The sequence below is a fragment of the Rutidosis leptorrhynchoides genome, chromosome 3 (genome assembly GCF_046630445.1).
Source record: "Rutidosis leptorrhynchoides isolate AG116_Rl617_1_P2 chromosome 3, CSIRO_AGI_Rlap_v1, whole genome shotgun sequence".
NCBI lineage: Eukaryota > Viridiplantae > Streptophyta > Magnoliopsida > Asterales > Asteraceae > Rutidosis > Rutidosis leptorrhynchoides.
This window is the reverse complement of record NC_092335.1, coordinates 232,113,285-232,138,539: the sequence shown is the minus strand read 5'-3', so window position 1 is coordinate 232,138,539 and position 25,255 is coordinate 232,113,285. Positions and strand designations below refer to the sequence as shown.

The 25,255-nt window shown below is 33.3% G+C and overlaps 3 protein-coding genes across 3 annotated transcripts; 1 reads left to right on the top strand and 2 right to left on the bottom strand.

Annotated features, from left to right (window-relative positions):
* The first annotated feature begins 9,234 nt into the window (after positions 1–9,234).
* Positions 9,235–9,972, top strand: LOC139900862 (uncharacterized). Its single transcript, XM_071883613.1, has 2 exons — positions 9,235–9,294; positions 9,373–9,972. The coding sequence occupies exons 1-2, from the start codon at positions 9,235–9,237 to the stop codon at positions 9,970–9,972; spliced, it is 660 nt and encodes a 219-aa protein (XP_071739714.1).
* Positions 9,973–10,498: 526 nt separating this feature from the next.
* On the bottom strand, positions 10,499–14,767 carry LOC139900861 (peptidyl-prolyl cis-trans isomerase FKBP43-like). Its single transcript, XM_071883611.1, has 12 exons — positions 14,687–14,767; positions 14,434–14,507; positions 14,058–14,290; positions 13,809–13,948; positions 13,408–13,729; positions 13,100–13,252; positions 12,826–12,993; positions 12,097–12,337; positions 11,941–12,025; positions 11,473–11,514; positions 10,870–10,918; positions 10,499–10,788 (listed from the first exon to the last, which is right to left on the bottom strand). The coding sequence occupies exons 1-12, from the start codon at positions 14,697–14,699 to the stop codon at positions 10,707–10,709; spliced, it is 1,602 nt and encodes a 533-aa protein (XP_071739712.1). The 5' UTR covers positions 14,700–14,767; the 3' UTR covers positions 10,499–10,706.
* Positions 14,768–15,821: 1,054 nt separating this feature from the next.
* On the bottom strand, positions 15,822–23,596 carry LOC139897277 (ATP-dependent DNA helicase 2 subunit KU80-like). The gene is made up of 12 exons (XM_071879973.1): positions 23,470–23,596; positions 21,887–21,979; positions 21,743–21,794; positions 21,347–21,478; positions 20,750–21,156; positions 20,133–20,419; positions 19,829–20,024; positions 19,544–19,750; positions 17,853–18,020; positions 16,767–17,087; positions 16,193–16,323; positions 15,822–16,082 (listed from the first exon to the last, which is right to left on the bottom strand). Exons 1-12 carry the CDS (start codon positions 23,482–23,484, stop codon positions 16,016–16,018), a joined length of 2,076 nt encoding a protein of 691 aa, XP_071736074.1. The 5' UTR covers positions 23,485–23,596; the 3' UTR covers positions 15,822–16,015.
* Positions 23,597–25,255: the final 1,659 nt, after the last annotated feature.

Sequence of the window (25,255 nt, the reverse complement as noted above, 5' to 3'; positions counted from 1 at the left end):
TCTATCCATCGTTTTTAGTCTCGACACGTCTTATTGCAATTATTGCATAGATGGTGTACAGATAAATTCATATCCAATCACATTAAATCTTGTCTGATATGTTTCCTTAATTCCCTCCGTAATTTACGGGATCTTCTGTAATATATACATGTATTCTATGTAATTAGAATATCATCCGATATCCAAAAATCATCTCATATCAAAAATCCTTTATCTAACCGTACAAGACGGAACTCGCAACTAGTTCAAATTCCTTAGATTCCCACAGCTATTTCGATATGGATTTCGACTCAAGCTCCGAAGACAGTGTCACCGGAATGGATCAACCAGTTAGTCATCACCAATTCTGGATGAATTGGGGATGGGTTCATAGCCTACTTAATCATTGGAGGCATGAAGAAGGTGATCCCTTCCACCAACCGAATTCACCTCTGGGTGAAGAACCTGAAGCACTTACCGGCGAACCTGTCCGAAACACCATTTTCTCTCTCATTTCCCGAGTATCTAGTCACGATCATATACTATACCAAATTCTAGATCTTATTTATCCACTCGTCCGAACCGACAGTCACCCCGGTATAATATAAGAAGTCAACGAGCTTCGCGCTCGGGTAGTGGCTTTAGAGAATATGGTGCGAAGGTTACAAACACCACCAGCAGCACCAGCAGCATAACCAGTACCACCATCAACAACATCAACAGTACCATCACCACCACCAACATCAATATCTGCATCCCACATCTCAATATCAAAATCTTTACCACAAACATCAACATCATACGCACCATATATACTAAGGAGTACCAACAACAATGAAAGATGAAGTATTGATCCATAACTTCATTGATATTCTGCGAAGAATATGTAGTTCCTAATAGGTTTAGAGATTACATATTCTAGCTCAAACTGAAAATCATATGAGCTTAATATCATATTAACTCATTAAATCCATGATTATATCTGAAGAAAATATATATGTATGTATATTTTCATAAAGATTGTAATTAAAAATTCTTTTGTACAAACTGTTAATGGTGAAAATATTTTAACGGGTAGGTAATACCTGAGAAATATTTAAATTTCACATTAATAAGTTACACTGTACATTCTTCAAATCTGATTCAACAGTCATTCACTATCCTACTTACAACCACCGATATACGTATCCATTCAGCACAGAATAACCATTTTCATTCAATTTCATATTTGGATTTTGATCTATCAGAATCCAACAAGTGGCATAATGAAGAAAATATTGACAAAATAAAATTTGATAGAAACAAACGAATTAACTAATTGAAATTTTGTTAAGAATCCACGCTAACTGTTCCAGCTAACTATTCCTAGCTAACTGATTACATTCTATTTATCACAATTTATTTATCGCAATTTACATTCTGGCAATTTTGTTTATCGTCATTTAATTTCTGTTATTTACTTTACGCACTTTATTTATCGTCATTTAATTTTTGTTATTTATTTTTACGCACTTTAAATATCGGGACACGTATACAAGGTTTTGACATATCATATCGACGCATCTATATATATTATTTGGAATAACCATAGACACTCTATATGCAGTAATGCGGGAGTTAGCTATACAGGGTTGAGGTTGATTCTACAATAATATATATAGTTTGAGTTGTGATCGAGTCTGAGACGTATACGGGTCACGAAACGTATTAATTAATTCGAATATTATATATTAAAGTATATATGAATTATTGGACTGTTAACTGTGGACTATCGACTGTGGACTAATAATATTGGACAATTAAAATGAATTAAAATATTAATTATAACATATGAAACTAAATAATTCTTCAAGTTTGCCACTTGATTTCATCTTAAACATCCTTGTAACTTGATTTCATCTTAAACCTCATTTGAATCTTGATGATTCCAATCCATGTTCAAATCTTACATGATTCTTGAAAACACCTCAATCGAGAGGATAAATCAACCGCACTTCATCTACGGAAGAAAAGATTGATACACATAGTTATGCACCTGAAAAACACTCGGAACCTGAGCAAACGTTTAACACGTATCTGTGCTATCACCTTGGGCGTTATTATTACCGAAAAATCACTTTATAATCCCTTTTCAAAGTAGCCAATTTTGTCACAGCTCCAGCAAGTCAACTTCAACTTTCATTCGGGTTTGCCTTATTATAACGTTGATATATATGTACGTGCTCATTTATTGTTACCAGGAAACCATTTATATTCCACCATATTACCATCAGCGTTTAATCATCTAAAAACACAATTCTCCTGAAACCTCCTCGGTTTGATAACCGATGACCCAGATCCGTTAACTTTGAAAATGCTGAGGAAGTAGCATGTTATAGATGGTCTTAATGGCCAAGAGTTTGATGATAAAGAATGGAGTGTTGGGAACGCTTGATAGAAAGTTTGATATTGAAAAACGGATTGAGCTAACCATGAAGGAGACTAAGGACAAATACAAGGACCAAACCCTATATTCAAAGAATCCGGGTAATTCTGAATCCACCGAAATCTTTAGAGAATATCATGTTCCGAAGTCATGTTAAAATCTTGAGGAAAATCTTTCTTCATCAACCTTCGAACTTAGAAACTCCAAAATATCATCATAAATATCTTCGATATTTCTGGGGATATTTTCATAAATATTCTTGTCCGAAACTATCTACCTCTTCGTGTTTTCTGTATTCCATTATATTGGAAACTCCTATAAAATCTGAGTATGAATTATGAATGAATTGTAGAGAAGTATTGGGAATTGAAGCATGGGTTAGTATAATATAATGACACTTGGCCAACGTGATTATATTACAGTAAGTCATGCTGAGTTTCTAATGGAACATGATAAAGGATCACGGATCATACCTTTATCATGAACCATGTTACATAACTCTTTCATTCTATTTAACCTCTGAACATATCAAGAAAATATATATTCTTGATAGTTCCAGCCTCAGAGATTCTGGTAATTTGACAAATCAAATCGTGCTAATACATTCCTTTCTGCTTAGAATACTATAATCATTTGAAACTCTATATATACAAATTCTGGACCATTATTCGGTTGACTTAAAGTCGGGAAGAGAAAACAAAAGCATAGAGCTTCGAAATATAAGGGAGAATGTAAAACCCGATAACAACACATAAATTACAAACCGTGTATATCAATGTTTATCGCAACATAAAGACACGGGAGAGTTAAGAACACTATAACCCCAAGGGCAAAGTAGAAGAAAGCAGATTCCTTCGGTGGTAGATGAAAAAGGAAGAAGACAGAAGTGATTGACAGAAGAAGGACAAGGATTAGAACCGGATTAAGCATTTTTACAATCTTTTGGATATATGAACTGAGAAAGAAAGTATAGGAATGGTGAGAATAATGGGAAGGAAGAGTTTAAATTATAATGGAAATATCAGATAGAGTAATCGAGGCAGATCACCATATCTAATCATAGAGATCTTAATTTCCTTACTCGCCGAAGAATCAAATCTTTTAGATTTCGAAGATTTTCTTTAAATCCCTTGAATTCCGGAATTCAACCAAGACAACGTCAAAAGTTAAGACGCACCTTATTTTCTAAATTCAAATGTGACTGCGTCAAAAGTTAAGACGAACCTTTAATTTCCCGGTTCGCTCTTTTGTGACATCTTCCCTCGTACGCTTCACATAATCGAATCGTTTTATCTATATATTACCCAATAATGATAAAACTCTATTTATCAACTTATATTCATCATGAAAAACATTTTTAGTGTTAGCCATGACGACCTCGATCAAATTTCGGGACAAAATTTCTTTAACGGGTAGGTACTGTCACGACCCGGAAAATTTCGACTGATTTTTAATCAAACTCTCGATACGATTTAATATTTTTGACACGATAAGAAAAGTTTGTTAGGTTGAGTCTCAAAAATTTTGAACTGTTTCATATATTCGATTGACCTTCGACTGCTCTCGACGATTCACGAACAATTAGTTGTAAATAGATATGTGTGTATGTATATATAAATAATAATTCGAAATATAATTTAAAGTATTATATGTTCTTGTTATTGAGAAATTAATAAAATAAAAATATGATATTATAATAATTATTATTTAAAATATATCTCTATATATAAATAATGTATATTAAAAATAAATATTAAAGGATTGAATACTCGTTTGATGTTTTGATTGATATTGAGCAAGTTAAATTCAAACTTATTTACTTTTAAAATAAACGGTGATACGAAAATGAGTTCTATAAATTTTTGGCTTACTAAAAATATATTTAGGACCTAGTTATTAAGTTTTAATATTTTTTTATATTTCTCCCATAAATGAGAGGGGCAGATGATGTAATTTTTATTTAATAGTTAATGACCAAATTTTATACCATAATGATCAAAATAAATAAATATAGTTAATTTTAAAAATTGGAGATTTTTCTGAAAGACTTTTATCCGCTACTAATTAACAACGGAGTATGATATAACACTTCGTCTTAAAAGTGTCGGCATAAGATTCTAAATCAACCGGATGCATTACTATGCTTTATTATTGGACACTGTTTAGATATTGAATTTATCAAAATTATTCTGTGTTTGTTGTTTTTCTTTTGGCATTCTGTATTCCACTAACACATAATATGTATTTATATATGGTAACTTATATATGCATGGGACACAGGTAAAATATCAACTACACATGGTACTCTTATATAATCAATTCACTTGTTTTATTTAGCATTTGACAAAACCCAGTACTTGTTTCTTTCTTCTAATAACCCAATACACCATTAAATATTTTATGGTTGCTGCACTCTTGAACGACATCCAAGCACTCATATACTACCACTATTTCGATTTCTATTAAAGTTGAAAAACATTGAAACCACCACCCATCATCACCCTAACAACCGTCACTCCATGTATTTCACCACCTCACCACCATCGTTGCCTCTTCAACCACCACCATCTTCAAACCTACCATCGAGCTTCCACTACCTCACCATCTTTATAAATCACCACCTTCATTTAATCACCCTAATAACCACAACATTCAAGGTCCTGTTTTGGTTGCAAATAACACAAACTCATTTGTTTGCTCGAGCCATTTGATGCTACTACACCCTTTTGTTCTATTACCATCAAAGATCAAACACAACCACCATTAGCACAATCAAAGCCGCCATGGCGCAATATTTTTTTGTTACAGCTATAATCTAACACCCTCATTATTAACAAGATGGTGAATATGTTACATAAAATAACAATGATGATATATAATATTTTTTTTACTACTACCGTTATTCATGGTATTCGTAAACCACCAAAAAAAATTAGACTTCCCTTTTGTTCTCTCCTGTTCCGAACACAACAACAACCTAAACCATCATCTTCGTTTTCTGATCCGATCACAACCAAAACGCCACCATGTTTGCAAACCGTTGAAACAACCATCACTTTCCCTTTCGTCTTCAATAAAATCACAAATACCATAAACAACCGCCACCTTTATGATCTTTTTGCTCGACAACAATCAATACCACACAATTAAACCACCACTACATCTTGCTGCTACTTTTATTTTTCTGTTTCAACTCCTATTTCAACGAAGGAGATACTAGTGATGCTACCGTCATCTCTTCTTTATGTCTTCAGTCCAAATAGTCGACCCAAATTGCAACAGGAAGCTAGTATTGCCTTTCTGTTTCTTTTTCTGTTTCTATCTTAATAAAATCACGAAGAGATAATGATGCTGTGAGGATTACACGTTTTCCTGTTCTTTTTCCTTTGTGGCAGACAACAATTAAACAATTAAACCCACTTGACTTTGGTAGGGTTACTCTACTGGATCATTAACTTAAAATACAGAGACGGGCCGAGTTGGTATGAGCTAGTATATTGGGTTTTAGATGAAGGGGATATTGGGCCGTGTTTCTATTTTTTTTGTTGGGCCAAATATATCAAATGTCATAAGGAAATCGCTGCTTATGTTCTTTAGGAGTAAAACGCGAAAATGATGATGTTTACGTGTTTATGAAGTATGATAAACGATGATGATGGTGTCGTGGTTATGTTGTGATAATAAACGAGACGTTGATGTTTATAATTATGATTATGATCATAATAACATGATATAGAGGAACGATGGTTATGAGTATGTTTATTTTTGAGAAAGAAACAAAAATCGAATTTAAGGGTTAAAAGAATTTAATGTTCATACTTAATCAGAAATGAATAGACATTGGAGTGGTTAGAGTGTTGTCATTTTAAGCAAGAGGTCTCGAGCCGCACTGTGGCATTTTTTTTTTAAAAGAGCTTTAAAGGTAGCCTATTTTATTATTATTATTATTATTATTATCAATATAAGTATCATTATTAGAATAATTATTATTATTATTATCATTTTTACTATTATCATTATTATTATTATTATTATTATTATTATTATTATTAAAAGAATCATCATTATTTTTAAAATTTTCATCTGTATTAAAATTATCATTTTCATTAAAATTATTAGTATTATCATTTTTATTATCATTATCATATTTATTAAAAGTATCATTATTATTAAAATTTTCGTTAATAATAAAACTATTTTTTTTACTAAAAATTTCATTATCATTATTATTATAAAAAATAAAATATTTTGAATATAAAAATATACTTATACTATAATTATATTAATATTACTTATATATTAAAAACATTAACATTTTTATTATATACAAAATAGATACATATATAACATGTAATTTAAGATATATATATTATATAAACAAAATATACATTAGAATTTAGTACAAATTCTATATAAACTGCAACACTAAATATATAAATACTATATAATAAATAGATGGATTTTTTTTTTTTTTTTGATTTTCATTATATGCTTTAATATATAAAACTGATATAGGTTCGTGAATCCGAGACCAACCCTACACTTGTTAAATGACGTTATATGTATTTTTACTACAAAATACAGTATGGTGAGTTTCATTACTCCCTTTTTATATATATATTTTGGGCTGAGAATACATGCGCTGTTTTATAAATGTTTTACGAAATAGGCACAAGTACTAAAACTAATTCTATGTTGGTTTAAACCAGAAATATACCCTTAGCTTGGTAACATTAAACTACTTGTCTATGTACGGTAGGCGCGAATCCTAAAGATAGATCTATTGGGCCTGACAAACCTCATCCTGACTATGGGATGCTTTAGTACTTCGAGGTTATTTTAAACACACCTGATCTGGTGTACTTCAGAGGGTAAAACATGAACGTTAAGGCTTGTTACTGGGTGCCTACAACTTATAGAATACTTTTATACACTTGCGAGTGTATATATATTTACAAACGGAAATCTTGTGGTCTATTAATATATTGAAATGATTGATATGATAAACCTATGAACTCACCAACCTTTTGGTTGACACTTTTAAGCATGTTTATTCTCAGGTACGAATTAAGTCTTCCGCTGTGCATTTACTCATTTTAAAGATATTACATGGAGTCGTTCAAGACATATAGAGGTCTGTACCTCGCAATGGAACCAGTTGTTGAAGACTTCGTCCAGGTGGATTAGGACGGGTCTTTACACATAAGAAAAATCTTTTGTATTTAATTATCCGAGATTTTACCTTCTATGGGGAAGCCAATGTGCTCGTTCATAGGAGAGTTTCCTAGCTTACCAAAAAAAAAATAATAATAAATAAATAAAGCTTACAAATAATCAATAATCAATAATATATATTGAAATAAACTTCATAAATGTTATATGTGGTTTGCATTAATTTACAAAAATCATCTATACTGTTATTTTTAAATATTAATCATAGATTTACGTTTTACCAAAAAAATAATTTGCCCATCATTCTAAAGTAACTGAAGTGTTAGTATGTGACACCTAAAATGACTACAGATTTACTTCGTATTATTGAACTTGGTGAAATCAAGGAAAAATTGATAAGGGTATTCTGGTGTAAATCTTATAGTACTGAAAACGAATTGATAAAAGTATAAGGACGGTTATCGTAAACTGATTTAAACCATGTGAATTAATTTACTCTTAATTTTTCACACGTTCCACTTAATTTTTTTCAAAGTTTTACGACAAAAATGTCGAGATCCAACGTTCCATCACTCCACTTCGGCATTTGCTTGGCGTTGTACATCGTCGTTTTACTTCAGAGTCTTAAAATGGACTTCGGGTTTTTCAGTGTTCCACATTTTATTTTGATTATTTTTAATTTATTTCTTTTGCTTATTACATACTCTTCTTGAACAGTAACCTGAACGCCAATATCATTCTCTTACTTTTAAACTTCATTGTTCTAGAAAAATCGCTAAAGTATACTGGAATTATAATTATAATGATTTATAGTTTCTATTAAAATTCTATAATGATGATGTCATTAATAGAATAATTCTTTTATTAAAAAAGAATCAAAAAACAAAAGAAAAAAATTTAAGCATGGTGGGTGATGTCATTAATCTAAATAATTTTGAATAAAATTAAATCTTATTAATTATTTATTATTATTAAATCATATTAATAATTATTTATTTTAATTATTAAAATTAAATAATTTTGAATTATTTTAATTAATTATTTTGAATTGAGTACGATAAAGTATAAAAGCTAGGTAGAAGGAAACCAATTCTAAATTTATATTTTAATTTACATTTTTAAAATAAAATGACAACCAATATTATCTCTTATGATTGGATGTGAATTATTTAATATGCATTTTAGGTTTTTGATGAAATGTTAAGCTGACGAGTTTCTTAGTCGAACTTTGTGATTCCACGGGTTATTAAACTAAATGACTTTAGCATTTACGTTCACTTAATACTTAAAACATATCATTAAACTGTTTCGTTTAAACAAACTCGTGATTCCACATGTCATTTCACTAGTAATGATATATATCGGTAGTTTTATGGAACAATCGATAATCTCGTACTTAACTTATTAAATGTCCATTTTCTAGCTAGCAAGTAACGTAGAGCTTTCTTGAACTTAAATGCAAGTTTATGTATTCCTCACTAATATTTTATTGCTATAAAGAAAGTTTTGTGGGACCATGTAATTTGTCAGCTTTAGGAAATTGAATTGAATGAATATTGAATATATAAATAATAAAGTGACACACAAATATTTAGTACAAAAATGAGCTTATATATTTGCTCATATCAACCTTTTCATATTTCAGTTGTAAAGAAGAGATGAAGTTAGTTTGGTCACCGGAGATGGCATGTAATGCTTACATTGATACTGTAAAAACTGTAAGTACTTTTATAAGATTCTATGAATATTTTCTTATTTTCTTATAGTTGTGTTGATATTAATTTTTTTTAATATAGTGTAAAGATTTGCAAGAATCCGATCAAGCGGAGATGATCTCAGCCATGGCGGGCGGATGGAATCCAAGATTTATCGTAGAGGCATGGTCGAGTGGTATTGAAATCACAACGAGCATCGCGTTAAGTATTGCAGCGCGCCATATAGGTGCGCGTTATGTATGCACGGTACAAAATGAACGGTCAAGATCAGAGTACACAAACGCCTTCAAAGATCATGATCATGACATACAAGTGCCAGAATTGGTAGTGGGAGAAGCTAAAGAAGTCATGAAAAGATTTAAAGGGGTTGAGTTTATGGTAGTTGATGGTCGACGAAAAGACTTGTATGAAATGTTTGGGGCGGCTAAGTATAGTGTCCGTGGTGCGGTTTTAATGTGCAAGAATGGTATGCAAAGGTATATGGATGGGTTTCGATGGGAGTTGGCTGTTAGTGAGAAAGAACATGTTGTGAGATCAGTCATTATTCCTGTGGGACAAGGATTGAATATCGCTTACGTAAAGGAACGACGTGAATCAGAAAAGGCATTGGTTAAGGATCATAGCCGTTGGATCACGAGAATAGATAAGAAGACTGGCGAAGAACATGTTTTTCGAGGATGATTAAGGCTTAAGATGACGTATTTTTTGTATTAATTATAATGTCGTTTTTGAAATGGTGAGTTTTTATGGTTCGACTTGTATTAGAAATCTAAATAGATAGTTGACATAAATTATATTAATGATCTTAAGGAATCAAATACAATCTATAGACCGTAATCTATGTTACAAATTCTTAATTAGATTACTAATCTAGAAACAAATAAACTATAGCTAAACACTTGTCTAAATATAACCTTTGATATCAGTTGGCCAGTTGACAAAGTACACAATTATTAAAATAGACCATGTTCACTTTGATCTGATCTAGTTGAAAGAAGTTTAGTAGTCAAAAAACTAAAAAGTTTGAGAATCATGCAAATGACATTAGGCTTTTGATCGTATCTAGCAGCATACAGATCATGGTTAAGAACAAAGCGACTCGTTTAAATATACACGCCTTTAAAAATTATTACAGGAAAAAGGAACCATTTGAGTCCATAATAACCAAACTGTATAAATAACAGTAACAAAATTTTTTTGCATAATAAAATCCAAGTCCATAATAACTAAACGGAATATAGATTTGAAGTAACAATATATCTGCCTTCAACACGTTCTTAATAAAGGAGACTAATGATCAGCCCAAAAATACAACGAACAAAACTTTTTGAGCCATATCAATAACATACGTGCCTTTCAAAAAATATATATATCAATAACATACGCATTGGTGTTAAAAACTTTGGCGCATAGAACTAATGGATGCTAGTCATTTCAACATCGAATACCAGCCATGAATTTGGGGGTACATTCTCGCCAGTTCCCTTATACCCTAAACTGCACAGTCAACAACAATCGTATGTAACAAGAGATTTTTTTGGTATTAAAACATGACATTTATATATATCACTTGCATACCTCATCGACGGAGGAATGGTAAGTTGTCTTTTATCACCAACTCGCATACCTGGAAAATTGAGCATAGACATAATGATGGAAATATCAAATAACAGAGCATAATGAGTTTGGGTCAAAATGTGTAAGCTTAGTTCGGGTCGGGTGAAATTGACTTGAAACACTTCCTTATTAAAGAGAACATACCAATTTTTTAGTTAAGTAATTGGAAAGGTTGTATACATTATAAATACACATTGGAAAACTTTCAACCAGTTTGACCCCTTTCTTCTTTACTTAATACATTGTTTAATTTTATCATATTGCCCAAAAGAAAGTAACGCAACGATCCTATTGTAAGAATAATAGGTCAAACTTGCTAGTTGCTACAACTATTATCTTCCACTACAAACATATAATTTGATATGTTCCACGAAAACTGCAGGTTATTCAATTTTGACAAGTTCTAAACTCAAAATTACACAATTTTCCCTTTAAAATACTTTTAGATGAGGTATAATAAACTTTTGATAAGCTATTGTCAAATACTCATATCAAACGTTGCAGTTTTCAAGAAACAAAAAAAAAAACATGAAACTTAAAGTCGAATAAGTCAGTAACTATTACCATCTAGTCCAATGTTCAATCCTTCGATTACTTCTTTGTCACCTGCATAATAATTTTAATACACATGTAAGTGCAAACACACGAGAAATAAGATACAAAAAGAGCATATTAAGTATAGCTAGAAAAACAGACTGGTCTGGCAGGTTGGGTAAAGGGTCAAATATAGGAATTTCAGGGATGTGGGTCAATAGGGTCAAGCCAGGTTAAGTTGGCCCGCCAACATTTTTTATCCATTTATTAGTAAGTTTAAAAATAGCTACTGTTATGTGTATTATACAAAAGAATATCATTCAAAAAACATATCTTATCCGTATGAATAAATCAGTTTAAGAGGTAAACAGATATTGCAAACAATTGGGGCGACTTTTTAATCCATTTGGCCCGTTTCACCTTTAGGTAATATTTTAAGTTTAACCCAATGACCGTTTATATATAAAATTTGATCCAAACTAATCCATTTCCAAATACCTAGTCGGAATTTGTGAGGAGATTTTCCAGTTGAATCGATAACTTGTCCATTCTCTTTTAACTTGACAACATATTGTACCTTGACCTGGTACAAATAAAGGTTACATAATGATGAATTTTGAATAATAGACGAATTAGCAAATCATGAAAACTTACCTTTTTTCCTGCTGTGGCCACTTTTCTTTTCGAGTTGCCACCTGTCACGAGGTCTTCAATAACAAGTCCATTCGATAGGGTCCTTTTGTTGCAAGATTCACGTTTAATTTCCTTCTCATCATCCTTTTTTATGTTTTCTTCAACCTCTTGTGTTTTAGTTGTTTTTCTCCTTTTCTTTTTAATCTTTTTCTCCTCCGACCCGTTTCCATTAGCTAATTGATTGGAATCAATACATGAGCTCCTGTATGCATAAGATACAAGAGAAGTTTTAAGCTACACATAAACATCACAAATCTCACAAAAGACCTTTCATATGTATAATAAGAGATTTCAAGGCTCTATTTTAAGTATAAAACGATATCAAATCTTGTAGTGAGTTACTAGCACTATGAAGTTTCACTATAAAGTGAACTCACTTGTATTCTATAAAGAAACGTATGCAGGTGCTAATTACTTATTTTGAAAGATGAGTATTCTATTAAGACTATTCTAGTATTCAGATATGATAACTAATATCAAAAAGTTAATCAGATATAGTTTTCTTCCATTAGTACATAGAACATTTTCATATAATGGTGCATATGTAAAGATTGACTTATAGTGCTTGAAGTTACGCTAAGAATAATCACCACATCAGTAACTAAACATTTCTCGCATTTAATCGATAACTTCAAAAAAAAAAATTAAAAAAAAAAAATTACCAACATATTAATAAAAAAAAAGAATTACTTATCAATTGCCTGTTGATCATTTTCCTGTTTGTTTCCTGCAAGCAAAGTGTTGTCCGTAGCATCAGCAATTACATCATCGCGTCCTTTCCTTTTCTTCTTCGGTTTCAAATTCTTTTCAGGCACAACTTCAACAGAATCCAAAACCTCGAGTGAACGGTCAACACCCCTACTTATAAAATCATATATAACACATACAACAATCAACAAAAAGAATACAATTATATTTCCAGTATACCTTTAGAGACCAGAAGTAGGTATAAAACTAAACTTACGTATCACTAGGAATTTGATCATCTTTATCAGCCAATTTTCCAGTTGGTGTCTCTTCTTTAGACAAATCTCGTTTTTTCTTTTTTGATTTCGATTTGCTTTCTCGCACTATTTCAACTGAAGAAGGGACGGTTTTATCTGGTTGTTCCTCTTTCCTGTCACAAAATAAAATAATTAATAAAGAAAATGCATAAAAATTGTTCACTAAAATATCATTCTTGATTTCAGATCCAACAAAATACGCAGATAACAAGTAATTCCCCATGATACTTTAAATAAAACCTAAATTCAAAAATTATAAAGAACTCACCTTTGTGTTTTTTCGTCCACTTTGCATGCTTTATTTTTTAAATCAAGAACAGGGGGAATGACAGCCTCTGACTTAAACTTGTCATCACCATTTTTCTTCTTTTTGTCTACCTCGGCTGATGTTTCTTTGTTAGTTTTTTTAGCCGATGCTCGTGACTTATTCTTCTTACATACAGATGAAATTGGAACATCGTCTTCTTCATCATTCTCCTTCATACTCATTTCATCGTCAGATTCAATTGACTGATACCTCTTTTTCAGTCTTTTGAAACCGCCGTTCGCAACCCGTTTCTTCTTTGGAAGATCATCCTCATCATCGTCATCTGCTCATTAAAATACAAAACCATTTTAGATAAAAATATATAATAATTCATTTTAAGGCACGTGACTATTAAAATTTACCCTTAATACTGGAAACAGGAGAAGGTGAAAGAGGTTCAGGTTCATCATCATTAATAAAGCTATCTTCATATTCATCCTCATCAGAACAACGATTTGACTCGTGCGTATCAGAATTCGCAATATCCTCTCCAAATGATTCTCTTTGCCATCAAAGTAAAGGATATAGTTGTTTGATTCAAGTACTAATTTTTTTGACAAACAGTTAATTTTATTGAATAATACAAATTAACAATAAGCAAAAAAGGATACGATTCATCTTGCAAATTCGTGTGTCGGTTGCGACCAACATAGTAGCCAGAAAGGTAAACAGAACGTGGACCAAGCACAGAAAATGTTACATCTTCAGCTTCATCGAATTCCAAATCCAGTTGCAATGACTCGGTCTTATTAGGCAGTAGGGCACATAAAAGAACAGGGTGTTTATCTCCAACATTGCATTGCACTGAACTCCTCAATGTGGGAGTTCCAATACCCAAAGTTGCCTAAAACATCATAATAAAGGAGAAGAAAAAGCTAACAGGTTCGTGTGTGTCTATTGTATACAGAGTATATAAATATAAATTACATATATACGGTATATAGATACAACTTAAAAAGTGACCGCACAAACAAAAATTAGGTTTACCTGAGAAATTCGCAGTCGTCCTGTACCATTTTTGGATGAATGAGTGTAAGGAGCGCCAGGTTTCACTTGAATTCCTACATATAATACGATTGATGGTTCGATTCATTAGGAGATGTTACTAAAATTTAATAATAATCGTTAAATACAGAAAACCTAATTGCATGAAAGCAAACATATGCGATTAAAATTATCAGAGAGGAATACAATCAACGACAAATTGTATATTAAAGTAGAATAATTAATGAAAACTGACCCCAGAAAGCCATGATTTGAATTTTTGAATTCGGTTTCTAGGGTTTTAAAAAACCCTTGGCTTCTTTTGTCTTAAACCCCTGCGTTTCTAGTCTAGTCTAGGGTTTATATATGTGCTAAAAGGACAGAAACCGGAAGAAATTTTAATTTGGTGGTGGACCATACAAAGTGCCACGTGTATTCTTATACGCGCGAGGATTTAAACCAGCTTCCTAAAATCCTAAAAAGCAAATATTCAAAAGCTTTTTAATACGTTTAAAGTGCTACAAGTATACAACAAGAACAACAACAACAAAACTCAATTCCGTAACTTCGAGGTATATGGAGGTGAGATATAGACAATCCTTCCTCTACCCTAGCGTAGAAAAAAAGTCGTTTTTCTAATCACGAGTCGAGAAAAAATTCTCCACTCACAGGAAGAGAAAGGCATCTTCCGGTCTAAAAAAAAGAAAACTTAAAAGAAGGAAAACTTTTATTAACATGTTAACATCAACCTAATTGAAAAATACTAAAAATATATATATATTTTTAAAAAGTTTAACCTAAACATGTACGCAGTATCAAATAGACAACAAAATCTTAAATTTGTAGTGATTGAATCAGAGGTAAACTTCTATTTTTTGAAAAAATGTTGAATGTGTATTGACCCACAGTCCCACAATGCAGAACATACGATATATGCTTATTCACATTGTACCAAAAAAATATTTTTTTTTTTTTTTTGGAACATCAACAATTTTATCACTCACCTGCTTAGAAAGCTTCTAAGGAGCATAATCACGAAAATTACAACGGATTCATCATCCAATCGTTCCACGAAATATTACAATGACTTCTACTTTTTAACCAATTAAAAGAAAGATCACAAAAGAAATATTACATTGTTCAAGTATTTATGTACCAGTCTCGAACTCTCAATTCACATGTATAGTTAAGGTCGAGTAATTAGTAAAAGGGTTCTCGAGTTCTTAATTCAAAAGCCGAGCTCGATATCCGATTAGTAGATATGAAGAATTTTGGCCAGGTAAATTTAGTGTAGGATGCTTATTTCTAAGTATTGTATTCTTATTGTATGTTTATAAATTGATGTGATTCTTGTCAGTGTTAGATAAATATTTTCTAATGCTGAACCTTCATACATGTTTAACCACACAAAAAATAGTATTCAGCGCTGTTATAATTACAGAAAGCACAAAATTCCATCCTAAACGATTCGATACTAATTAAATCTTCTGTCAAATAGAGCATTTTCAGGTCTAAATACAGAGCTAGAACAGAGCACAAAACTTAGCATCACAATGGCCTACACCAAGGTTCAAAGTGTTTAGCATTACACTAGTTGTGTATTTGGTTCCGCTTTAACAAACAAGCTTCTAGCGTCTTTTTCTTCAATTTCACTGCTCAAATCCACATGTAATATAGATGTCAGCATAAGTTTAATACTGAATTACTGATAGACATTTTCTAGTTCAGAAACAATCATATGAAAACAGACAAGATTTAGTACCTGTCTTCAGCTTCTGTTTTAGTGATGAAGGTGACATCATTTGTAGCAAGATACTCAGAGAAACTTGATAAGTCTTTCTCCTGACAGAATCTAAAAAGATGGCGCAGAAAGTTGTTGAATTGCTTTGGTTCCTAAATATTTTAGACAAAAGTTCAAAAGTTAAACGTGCATGCAATGGTAACGTTGTCTTCTACACTTGAATAACGCTAGCAAAATGGGCAGGTTGAGTAATGGGTCGAAACAAACAGTCTAAACGAACTTAGTTTCCCTGAAACAATTTCCTCTTACATATTAAACTGCTTACAAAATATTAGTGTGTATACAAAAGAAACTACTAAACCATTAACAGATAATTATCAGAAAAATATAATAATACAAGAAGTTTAGGCGTTAAAATACTCTTTCAACTATTTTCAACAGAGGTTCAAATGTTTCCAATCTAACAATTTCTGTATAAACTTATTCACTTGGCAAATTAGATACAACGTGAACCGGGTGTACAGAAGTAAGTGGGTTAAAATTGCCACCTTTAGATTACTATCCATAGGCTTAATAGAAGGGGAAAAATGCTTACTTGCTCAATGACACAGCCCTTTCGAAGTGCAACTAAACATTCTAAAGCCTTTGGATAAGTGTCACCTTCATAAGAACTCTCCACCAGATCAATTACTTTATTTTTCATAGCGAAAATCGCTTTACTAACCCACTCGGGACTATCTCTACGAGATATCATAGCTTCGAAATCTGGTACGGGGCTCGAGTCCCCAATTGTCTCTACCTTCACTTTAGACGTAGAAACCGCTAAGTCTGTAGAGTCGGCATCGTTCTTACCAGCTTCCAATTCAAATGATCCAGATGTTTTGTCCTTTAACAACCGCCTACTTGACTTCTTTAACTGAAATCAAAATTTTAAATGTTATATGTATTCAATATTTTGATCGTGTTCCAAAAAAAAAGTAAAAAAAAAAAAAAAAAATAGAGGTGACAAAACGTTTTGGGCAGTGTGAACCCATAACAGTTTTTTGTTCACATGAAATATCAACCCGTGTGTCAAAATATAGTTATAACTATAACTATAACAGTTATATTATAAGGAATAACTAGATTTAGAAGGTTTTGCAACTTCAGAATACCTTTTGGGCAACTTTTGCCACACTTCAACTCAAGGTTACAAAAATCGCTACTCGGGGAGTACTCGGTCGGAACATTGTAGGGAGTACCCAGATGTTGACCAAGTTTGACTTTGACTGATTTTGACCATTTTTACCGAATTTTTACCAATTCTCCGAATAATCCAGAGTTTTGGTCAACTTTTGACCGATTTTCTAAATAATTCCGAGTTTTGGCCAATTTTGGCCAATTTTGACCAAGAACTCGCTGAGTAATTCTGAGTTCTGCAACGCTACTTCAACCATTTGACCTAGTTACCCGTTTCCTTTTAAGCTAGTTTACATTTTATTCCACTCGTAACACGTTTGACCATGCCCAAATCAACCAATATATAAGAAAATAGATTACAAAAATGATACCTCCAACCTTTATATAAACAAAAGATGTAGACTTGGGTAGTTGGGTCCCAGTTACTTATATAAAAAGCATTATGATTGGGACTCAATCTGGTTATAAATCTAAAAAATAAAGGAACTTTTGGAGAAATAACCTTAGGATTCTCTTTTAGTTCAAAATGCCTGCGAAAATTATCAATTACGAGCTTATTCTGTGACATTACATCAGAATCAGGCTCTGTTATTCTTTTGAGAGTTGCATCAAGTGGCGGCACAGCTGCATCTGGATCCTTCGATTTCAGTTCAAGGTGATGGTAGAAACGCTGAACAAATAACGGTCAAAATTCAGAACATAAGCAAGAAGATTGGCGTCATTAAAACATTTGTAGAAGTTAAATAAAGCATACCATTTTTTCTGAGCACACACGATAAGGATTCAAGTAAAATAACAAAAATGAATCATAACTTTTCTATCCTGTAACGACAAGATTATTTCCTTTATAATATGCGCCAAATACATTAAGACAATTTATCCAAGATGATCTCTTTGCCCATTAATGCTCATTACAAACTGTTGTCGGTTAACACTTTGATCCACCTTTTGAATTGCTTAGTCTTAGTAAGAGACAGTTTCTTATATTTAGATAAGAGGCTGACCAAGCACTTTCGAACCAACGGGCTACGTGTGAACTCAAACACGGTCCTCATTTGGGGATAGAGAGAGTATATTGTATTCTCTAACAAAGTAAGTTGACACTAACTAGCCAAATGATAATTCCATTCATCAGAAAGACACCCGTTTTGATTCAGGGCAGTAGCTAGAGGTGGCAATTATATCTTTTTACTTACGGACGGGTCGATATAAGCAGTATAATACAGAAGATTGTTCAAATACATAATAGCTAAAGAAGAACCGATGAAACATGTTAAAGCTCACCCACAGTCTATCTACATAGCACTAAACCTCCTAACGCATTATCATTCACGGATTAAAAATATCATTATAATAACATTTTCATCATAATAACTAACCCAATATATATGCACTAAAAAGTGTTTACAGGTCACGTCAATCCGTCCGGTTCCAACCCATACTTAAAATAAAGGTTAAAAAAGTCACAAGATGGAGACGAGTCGGTCCGGACTTTGAACGACTAGTCAGTCGAGCCCGGGACTAGTTGGAAGTTGAGTAACGTTGACTTCTAGCAATATATATTTAATATATAATATCACATAAATATATCAAACATAAATATTTCAAATGTAATGTTTCAGACATTTTAATATAAAAAATAATAAAATTTTTGAACTAACTTTGACCGACTCAGATAGACTCATACTGACTTTGATCTGACTTTATAGCGTTGACCGACTAATTAGATATCTTTGGGCGAGATGGGAGGGGCTGGTCACAGTGGTGAGTTTAGCTTTACACCCGTGGGTCACGGGACACCGCTAGTTTAAAATTTTTATGTAATCTTTAAATTAGGACACCACTTAATTTAACTACATGACCCCATATATTTTTCGAATTTATAGTTTTTCTTTAAATTGTGTAGGACACCAGTAAATTTAACTACCCGAACCACATATATTTTTCAAATTTGTAGTTTTTGAAGGTAAACGACCACTAAAGTAACATTCAAATATAACTTGAATCGCCAGTGGCTAGTCAATTAACCGACTAGTTGCCTAAGACGGTCGACGTTAACATCACTGCTTAAAGTAACTCGTTTAAACCTGTTGTTGTAACGTGTAACCCAGCTTGACCATCTTACCCCCTATAGTAGCAGTACTAGAATCAGTTTTGCTTCTAATTACTCGAAAACAACTCACAACTACATACCTCCAAAACAGGATTTGGGGTGAAATCTGGCCTTAAAGCTTCCTCCTTACCAGCCGGTGCTAAATCCAGCATCATTACCAACTTATCAGCAGCTTCTTGCTGTTCTGCATTTGGCTGGACAGATGTCGGAAGGTTGCTGAACGACGGAAACTGAAACTCTCGAACGTCTTCAGCAAACGGAAGAACATTGAAGTAAAACGAATCTGCCTGTCATTTAATGAATAATGTCAACAGCAACAAATGGACAAAAGTCAAAAGCCACCAAAAAGGCAACCGAGAACTCACAATGTTATCCTTGTCAGATACATTAGGAGTTAGAACACCTATGACAACATTAGCTTGCCCTTGTCTCCATACACATCGTAAAATTGCAACTTTATTCATTTCCTTCATTGCTCTTGCGAGTGCAGATACCGCAATAGCAGCCTTTTTGTTGCCAGGATCGGCAATAAAGATGTTGACATCTTTCATATAGTAGTGTCTGCCATAAAGATTTAAAAAAATGAAGTCAGAGTAAACAGTCCAATTACTTTATGTATACATATAAAATTAAGGCTATCTATCTCAATAGATAAAAACGTAATCGTACCGCATAACATTTGAAGCGTTTGTGAATCCTAAAAGTTTAACGCCTTTCTCTGGTCTGAATTTCACTGCTTCTAATTCAGCAGATGAGATAGGAATCACTTGAGGTCCATATCTATAGCCTTTTATCCTTTGTTCAGGCGGTACAACCTTATTGGGATCTTGAATACTTTTATACTCGTAATCTAATTTAATTTCATGAGTGGCAAATTTATCTGTTGAAGGTGCTTTGTCAGAATATTTTTTTAAAGTAGGGAACTTTTCTTCACAAGTTTTCTTGTAGACCCAAACCTGACCATTAGCAAGAGTAAGAAACTCAGTTTCAGTTCAAGAAAAAACAGGAAAAGATTGATACATCAAACCAATATCTTGGTTTGATTATCATAAGCTATGTTGTAGGCTACATATGCGAGTGATGTAATCCTTTGTAAATTGTGGTCATGGATAGAGGTGCCAAAATGGGTGGGTTGGGCTGCAAACCAAAAAGGCTAACTTTTGGTATAAGTCGGGCCAAAACACTTTTTGTCCATTATTTCTAAATACAACATAAACTTGTGTCTTAATATGATACCCAATAACTCAATTAATATAATTATGTGATGTGATAAATATATAAACCACCTTTATTTTGAAGGCAGAGCTTATTTCGAGATCACCCCTGAATGTGGTTACAGGAGCTATATTACGAGTCCTCAGAGCACCTAATAATGAAGTCGAACTCTCAACATGCACTGCCTTTGCCTTTGTCTTTTTTGAAAATATACTCAGCAACATATCATTTTCTTCAATGATAGATTTATCCTGTGCATCCTGTTCTTGATTTCCCCTATACACGATACAATCAATTTTCATCCCACATGTATTCATCTGCTCAGCGATAGTGTTGACTTGATCTTCTTTTGAACCTTCGTACGGTGCTTTGATAGGGTACATAGCATTAGTAATAAGACATATACGTTTTTTACCCTTTAAAGTATCTTGATATTTCTTAATTAGCATATCCATTCCCACAACAATGGCATCCATAACTGTCATCTAAGTCAAGGTATCAAATGCTAAGTTTTGAAACCAACAAGTACAATGTAGACTTATATGATGACCTGCATGACATGATGAGCTTATAGAGAGCCGCATTGGACATAGAATCTTCTTTTCTAAGATAAAAGTGTTGGAAAACGTATGTGATATAGATAATGTAACATGAAAAACGTAGGATACAATCACCGGGAACTGTTCCTAAAGGAAGTTGTTGTGTAACATCAACAAGATCTCCATCCACGACTTTGATTGGCTGCAAAACGGTGACGTGTTCATATCCACCCACTTCTTTTGTCAGATCATTCTTAGTATCTGTAAAATATACAGACCCAAAATACAAATAAGACAAAAAAAAAAAAAAAACGGTTGATTCACTTGATGTAGCAGTATACTTATGAAGGATGTATACAAATTAGCCTCGTGCAACTGAAAATAACTAATTGATAATGGCTCCAGTTAAGGTAAAATTCATGGACTTGATATGATTCTAAAACACACACACACACAAAAAAAAAAAATAAATAAATAAAACTAGTGGTAATAGCGATGAAGCATGGTCAACTACATTTATATTACCTTCTGTTCCGAATACAACAACTCCTACTTCATCATATTTGCTATAAACCAGCTGCAAAGATATGAATTTTGGTAGGTTAAGACAAATTAACATAAGCAAAATCTATAGGATTAAGACTACAACAAATAAAAATAAGAATATACCTTTTTCTGTACTAGCAAAGAGCAAACCTTCTGAATCTCTGGTAAGACACCGTGCATTGATGGACCAACATCAATCAATAAAATCAATCCTTCCTGTATATATTCCAACAACAATTTTTTAGTAAACCAACTTCTTATTCAATTTTTCAATTTTCTTGAAAATGGTATTAACAAAGTAAACCAGCTTGTTTACAAGACCTATATTTTTGCACATAAGAATATTATGGGGTGTTTGGTATGAAGTTTTGTCGGCAGGGAATGAAATAATACCTATATACTCATGTTTGATTATAAGTCTTACAATCAACTTTTGTTCTATTTTTGTTACATCTAGCTAAACATATCTGGTTATGATTTGAAGGACTATGGGATGAACGGTTGATACATAAATCACTATTAACCTTTAGTATTAGTATTAATATTAATATTAATATATAAATTCCTGAGTTCTCTTACGGTATTAGTAGAGAAGACCATTCAAATCAGTATCTTAAACTGTACATCCAAACCCAAATGTAAACCCAAGCAGTATTATCGAATATAATTCCAACATCCTACATATTCCCATTCCACACTATACCTATGGACTATATTGATCCCAAACAACAAACCAAAGAAGGCTTTAGGTTACATTTCAGCGATACGAAAACATCATGTAGTAAATCATAGAAAAAATATGAACTGTGTTAGGTGCAGCTTTGAGACTTAAGTAATTTTATAATCAAATATTAGAGCTTAGGCATAAGAAAATCTCCAATGGGGCGTGCTAGCCTCTTGTGTGCCTGCAACACCCATTCAACACGCCTCTAACGCGGCGTGTTGGAGGCCTTCAAGGTTGGCGTGCGTGGTAGGAGCACTTGAACAAAGATGGCGTGCAGGTTTATGGGCCAATTTTGATTGGTCAAAAAATTTTTAATTTATTTTTATCCACTATTTCACCCACCTTCCAATCATATTTTAACACATCACCCAACACGCCACTCAACACTCCACCCCATTATTTCCCAGTTTACTAGCACGCCCATCAAGCACCCCACCCCTACCCAGCAACACGCCAACACGCCCATCAGGGTTAAATATGGTCTAAACAACACATTTAGATGTGTTTTATGTAACTGATTAGGCCGCTTACATCTGAGCAAAATACTAGCTCTCCCCAAATAGAGTACCGAATAGGTTCGTGTACCCTAACTGATTATTAGTACATAGTTTACTTGCTACATTTAGACATCAAATAATCGGTTTATTACAAGCCAAAACATAAAAAGATAATTAAGGATAAAGAGCTACGCATAATAATGTTACATGTTAAGTCCATTTTTTGCCCTAACATTTAGCAACTGTCAAATTAACAATTCAATCGTACACTATATATTCAAACATATGAACCATAACAGATAAAATTCAACATCTGAGCAGAAATTGAAATGAACAGCAGTGTTTTATTCCATAATAGTATACTGTAATTATTTATTAAAAAGAATGAGTATAAGTTTATTGGCATCTATGCCCTAAACAGCAACTGATTGCGATAAATAAACATGAGATGAACAAAAAAAAAAGGGTTAAGGAACGAAGTTAACCTTGTTTCGAGCCATTTTGATGTGGAGTGCAAGTATGAAAACGAAGAGGTCTAAATCGTACGAAACAAGTATTGCTTCCTTCTTCCCTTCCCGCCCCTAAATTCAACTCGGGTGGTCACAAAATAACTTTACGGGTCAAATAATTTACTTTCGTTTTTTTATATCAATATCAAATAAAAATAAATCTAAGATAGGCGATTCTCAAGGTTATGGATTTCTAGTAATTCGTCTTTCGATACGGTTCATGTTAAGAAGTCGAAAAAAGAATTTAAAAAGAAATTGATGCACGTTGAGGAGTTAGAAGTGTTTAAGGAATTTATCAAAGACGCTTGATTCTTTTAGCTAGATTGTTGGCGACTTTCCTTTTCGTCTTTAGATGAATCTCTCCCGGTTGCCGGTTAGATTGGATTTCATCTATTTCGTTATGTTTTTGTCGTTTTTTTTTTTTTTTTTTTTTTTTGCTTAGTAACACTTTGTCTTTGTATTGGTGTTGCGAGCTTTGTGTAGGTTTTGTCTAGTTATGCTCGGGTTTCTCGGTTTGTATTTGTTTCTTTTTTTTATATATCAAATAATTTGGTCCGGATTCAGCAGGCCCTTTTGTAGTTGGCATAGTCGTTGTTTTTCTAACGGGTCAAATGATGGTATTGTGAAGGGCCTTATTGGTTTCGAGCCGCCGCGCCCAAGTTCGACAATTATAATGGTAAAACGTGTATCGATTCGATTACTAGGGGTTTAACCGAAGGAGATTCTTTAGCGACTTTCATCGAGGTTATGGGTAATATGGAGGGAGTTCAAAAGGGCATTGTTTCTAATTCTAGTAATCGGCTTCCGATACAGTTCATTGATCAAGCATAAAATGGTCCAAATGGTTCGGTTCATGCAAGATCAACAAACAAGAGGGATTTAAGGGTTTTGATCAAGCATAGATTAATCGGGTCGGGTTCGGTCCATGCTTGACATCAAAGAAGGGGGATTTAAGGGTCAATTGGGTTTAACTCTCCGGTCCGGAGTACCGTGAATAACCCCTCACGAGATGATGATCTCTGTAAGGGTGGTTAAACATATACCCACCATCAACGGGTTAACCGGCTGGCGATGGCTCGCGCTAGGTTATAGGGTTTATGTTCATAGAACTTTACCTGTATATCAAGAATATCTAGTGAGATGTTTTTAAGTCCGGTAGCGCGGGTTAAACAGCACTATGCGCTATTGTTGATAGTGTGTGAGTGTGTGTGAAGTGAATGTTCCTTGCTCCATGCTGTGGACGAAGTCCTTTATTTATAGGGCAATCCTTCTTCTCTTTTATCGCCACATAATAAGGTTAAAAGGATCGTGGCCTGCCAATAGTACATCTTTGAGTGAGGTAACCCGACAAAAGTAAAAAAGTGTTCTTGTCGGACTTGACCTCTTGTCTGTCAGGTGTCCTCTGCCAGCTACAGCATCGCCTGACATGTGCACGTCACCAATGCGCATGGATGGGATCAGCGCTATAGTTGTTTCTTTAGCGCTACCTGCCTAAGCGAGCGTCTCTTACGACTCTTGTGGCGATGCTCTTTGATACGCTACACGAGCTGATCGGGTATGCGTATCATTAAGTCCCCCAGTTCAAAGGTATGCGCAGGTACTGCGCATGGCGTTGAACTCAACTTATGACCACCGTCTGCCTATTCCTCTCCAAGCACCTTCGCTTTCTTCTATTTTTATTTGAACAATGTTGTGTCCTACTGCATTAAATGCAAGGTATTTTAGGCGACGTTTGTCAGTTGCTACAGTGATCATCCTGTCA

What these genes read in the sequence shown, in the direction of transcription:
- LOC139900862 (XM_071883613.1), top strand. Translation starts at nt 9,235, where the DNA reads ATGAAGTTAGTTTGGTCACCGGAGATGGCATGTAATGCTTACATTGAT. An exon ending in ACATTGATACTGTAAAAACT is followed by an intron (nt 9,295 to 9,372) that starts GTAAGTACTTTT and finishes TTTTTAATATAG; the next exon opens with TGTAAAGATTTGCAAGAATC.
- LOC139900861 (XM_071883611.1), bottom strand. An exon ending in GATCAAATTCCTAGTGATAC is followed by an intron (nt 12,994 to 13,099) that starts GTAAGTTTAGTT and finishes TTTTATAAGTAG; the next exon opens with GGGTGTTGACCGTTCACTCG. An exon ending in TGGCCACAGCAGGAAAAAAG is followed by an intron (nt 12,026 to 12,096) that starts GTAAGTTTTCAT and finishes TATTTGTACCAG; the next exon opens with GTCAAGGTACAATATGTTGT.
- LOC139897277 (XM_071879973.1), bottom strand. An exon ending in TGTTGTATTCGGAACAGAAG is followed by an intron (nt 21,479 to 21,742) that starts GTAATATAAATG and finishes TATATTTTACAG; the next exon opens with ATACTAAGAATGATCTGACA. An exon ending in AGGAACAGTTCCCGGTGATT is followed by an intron (nt 21,157 to 21,346) that starts GTATCCTACGTT and finishes CTTAGATGACAG; the next exon opens with TTATGGATGCCATTGTTGTG.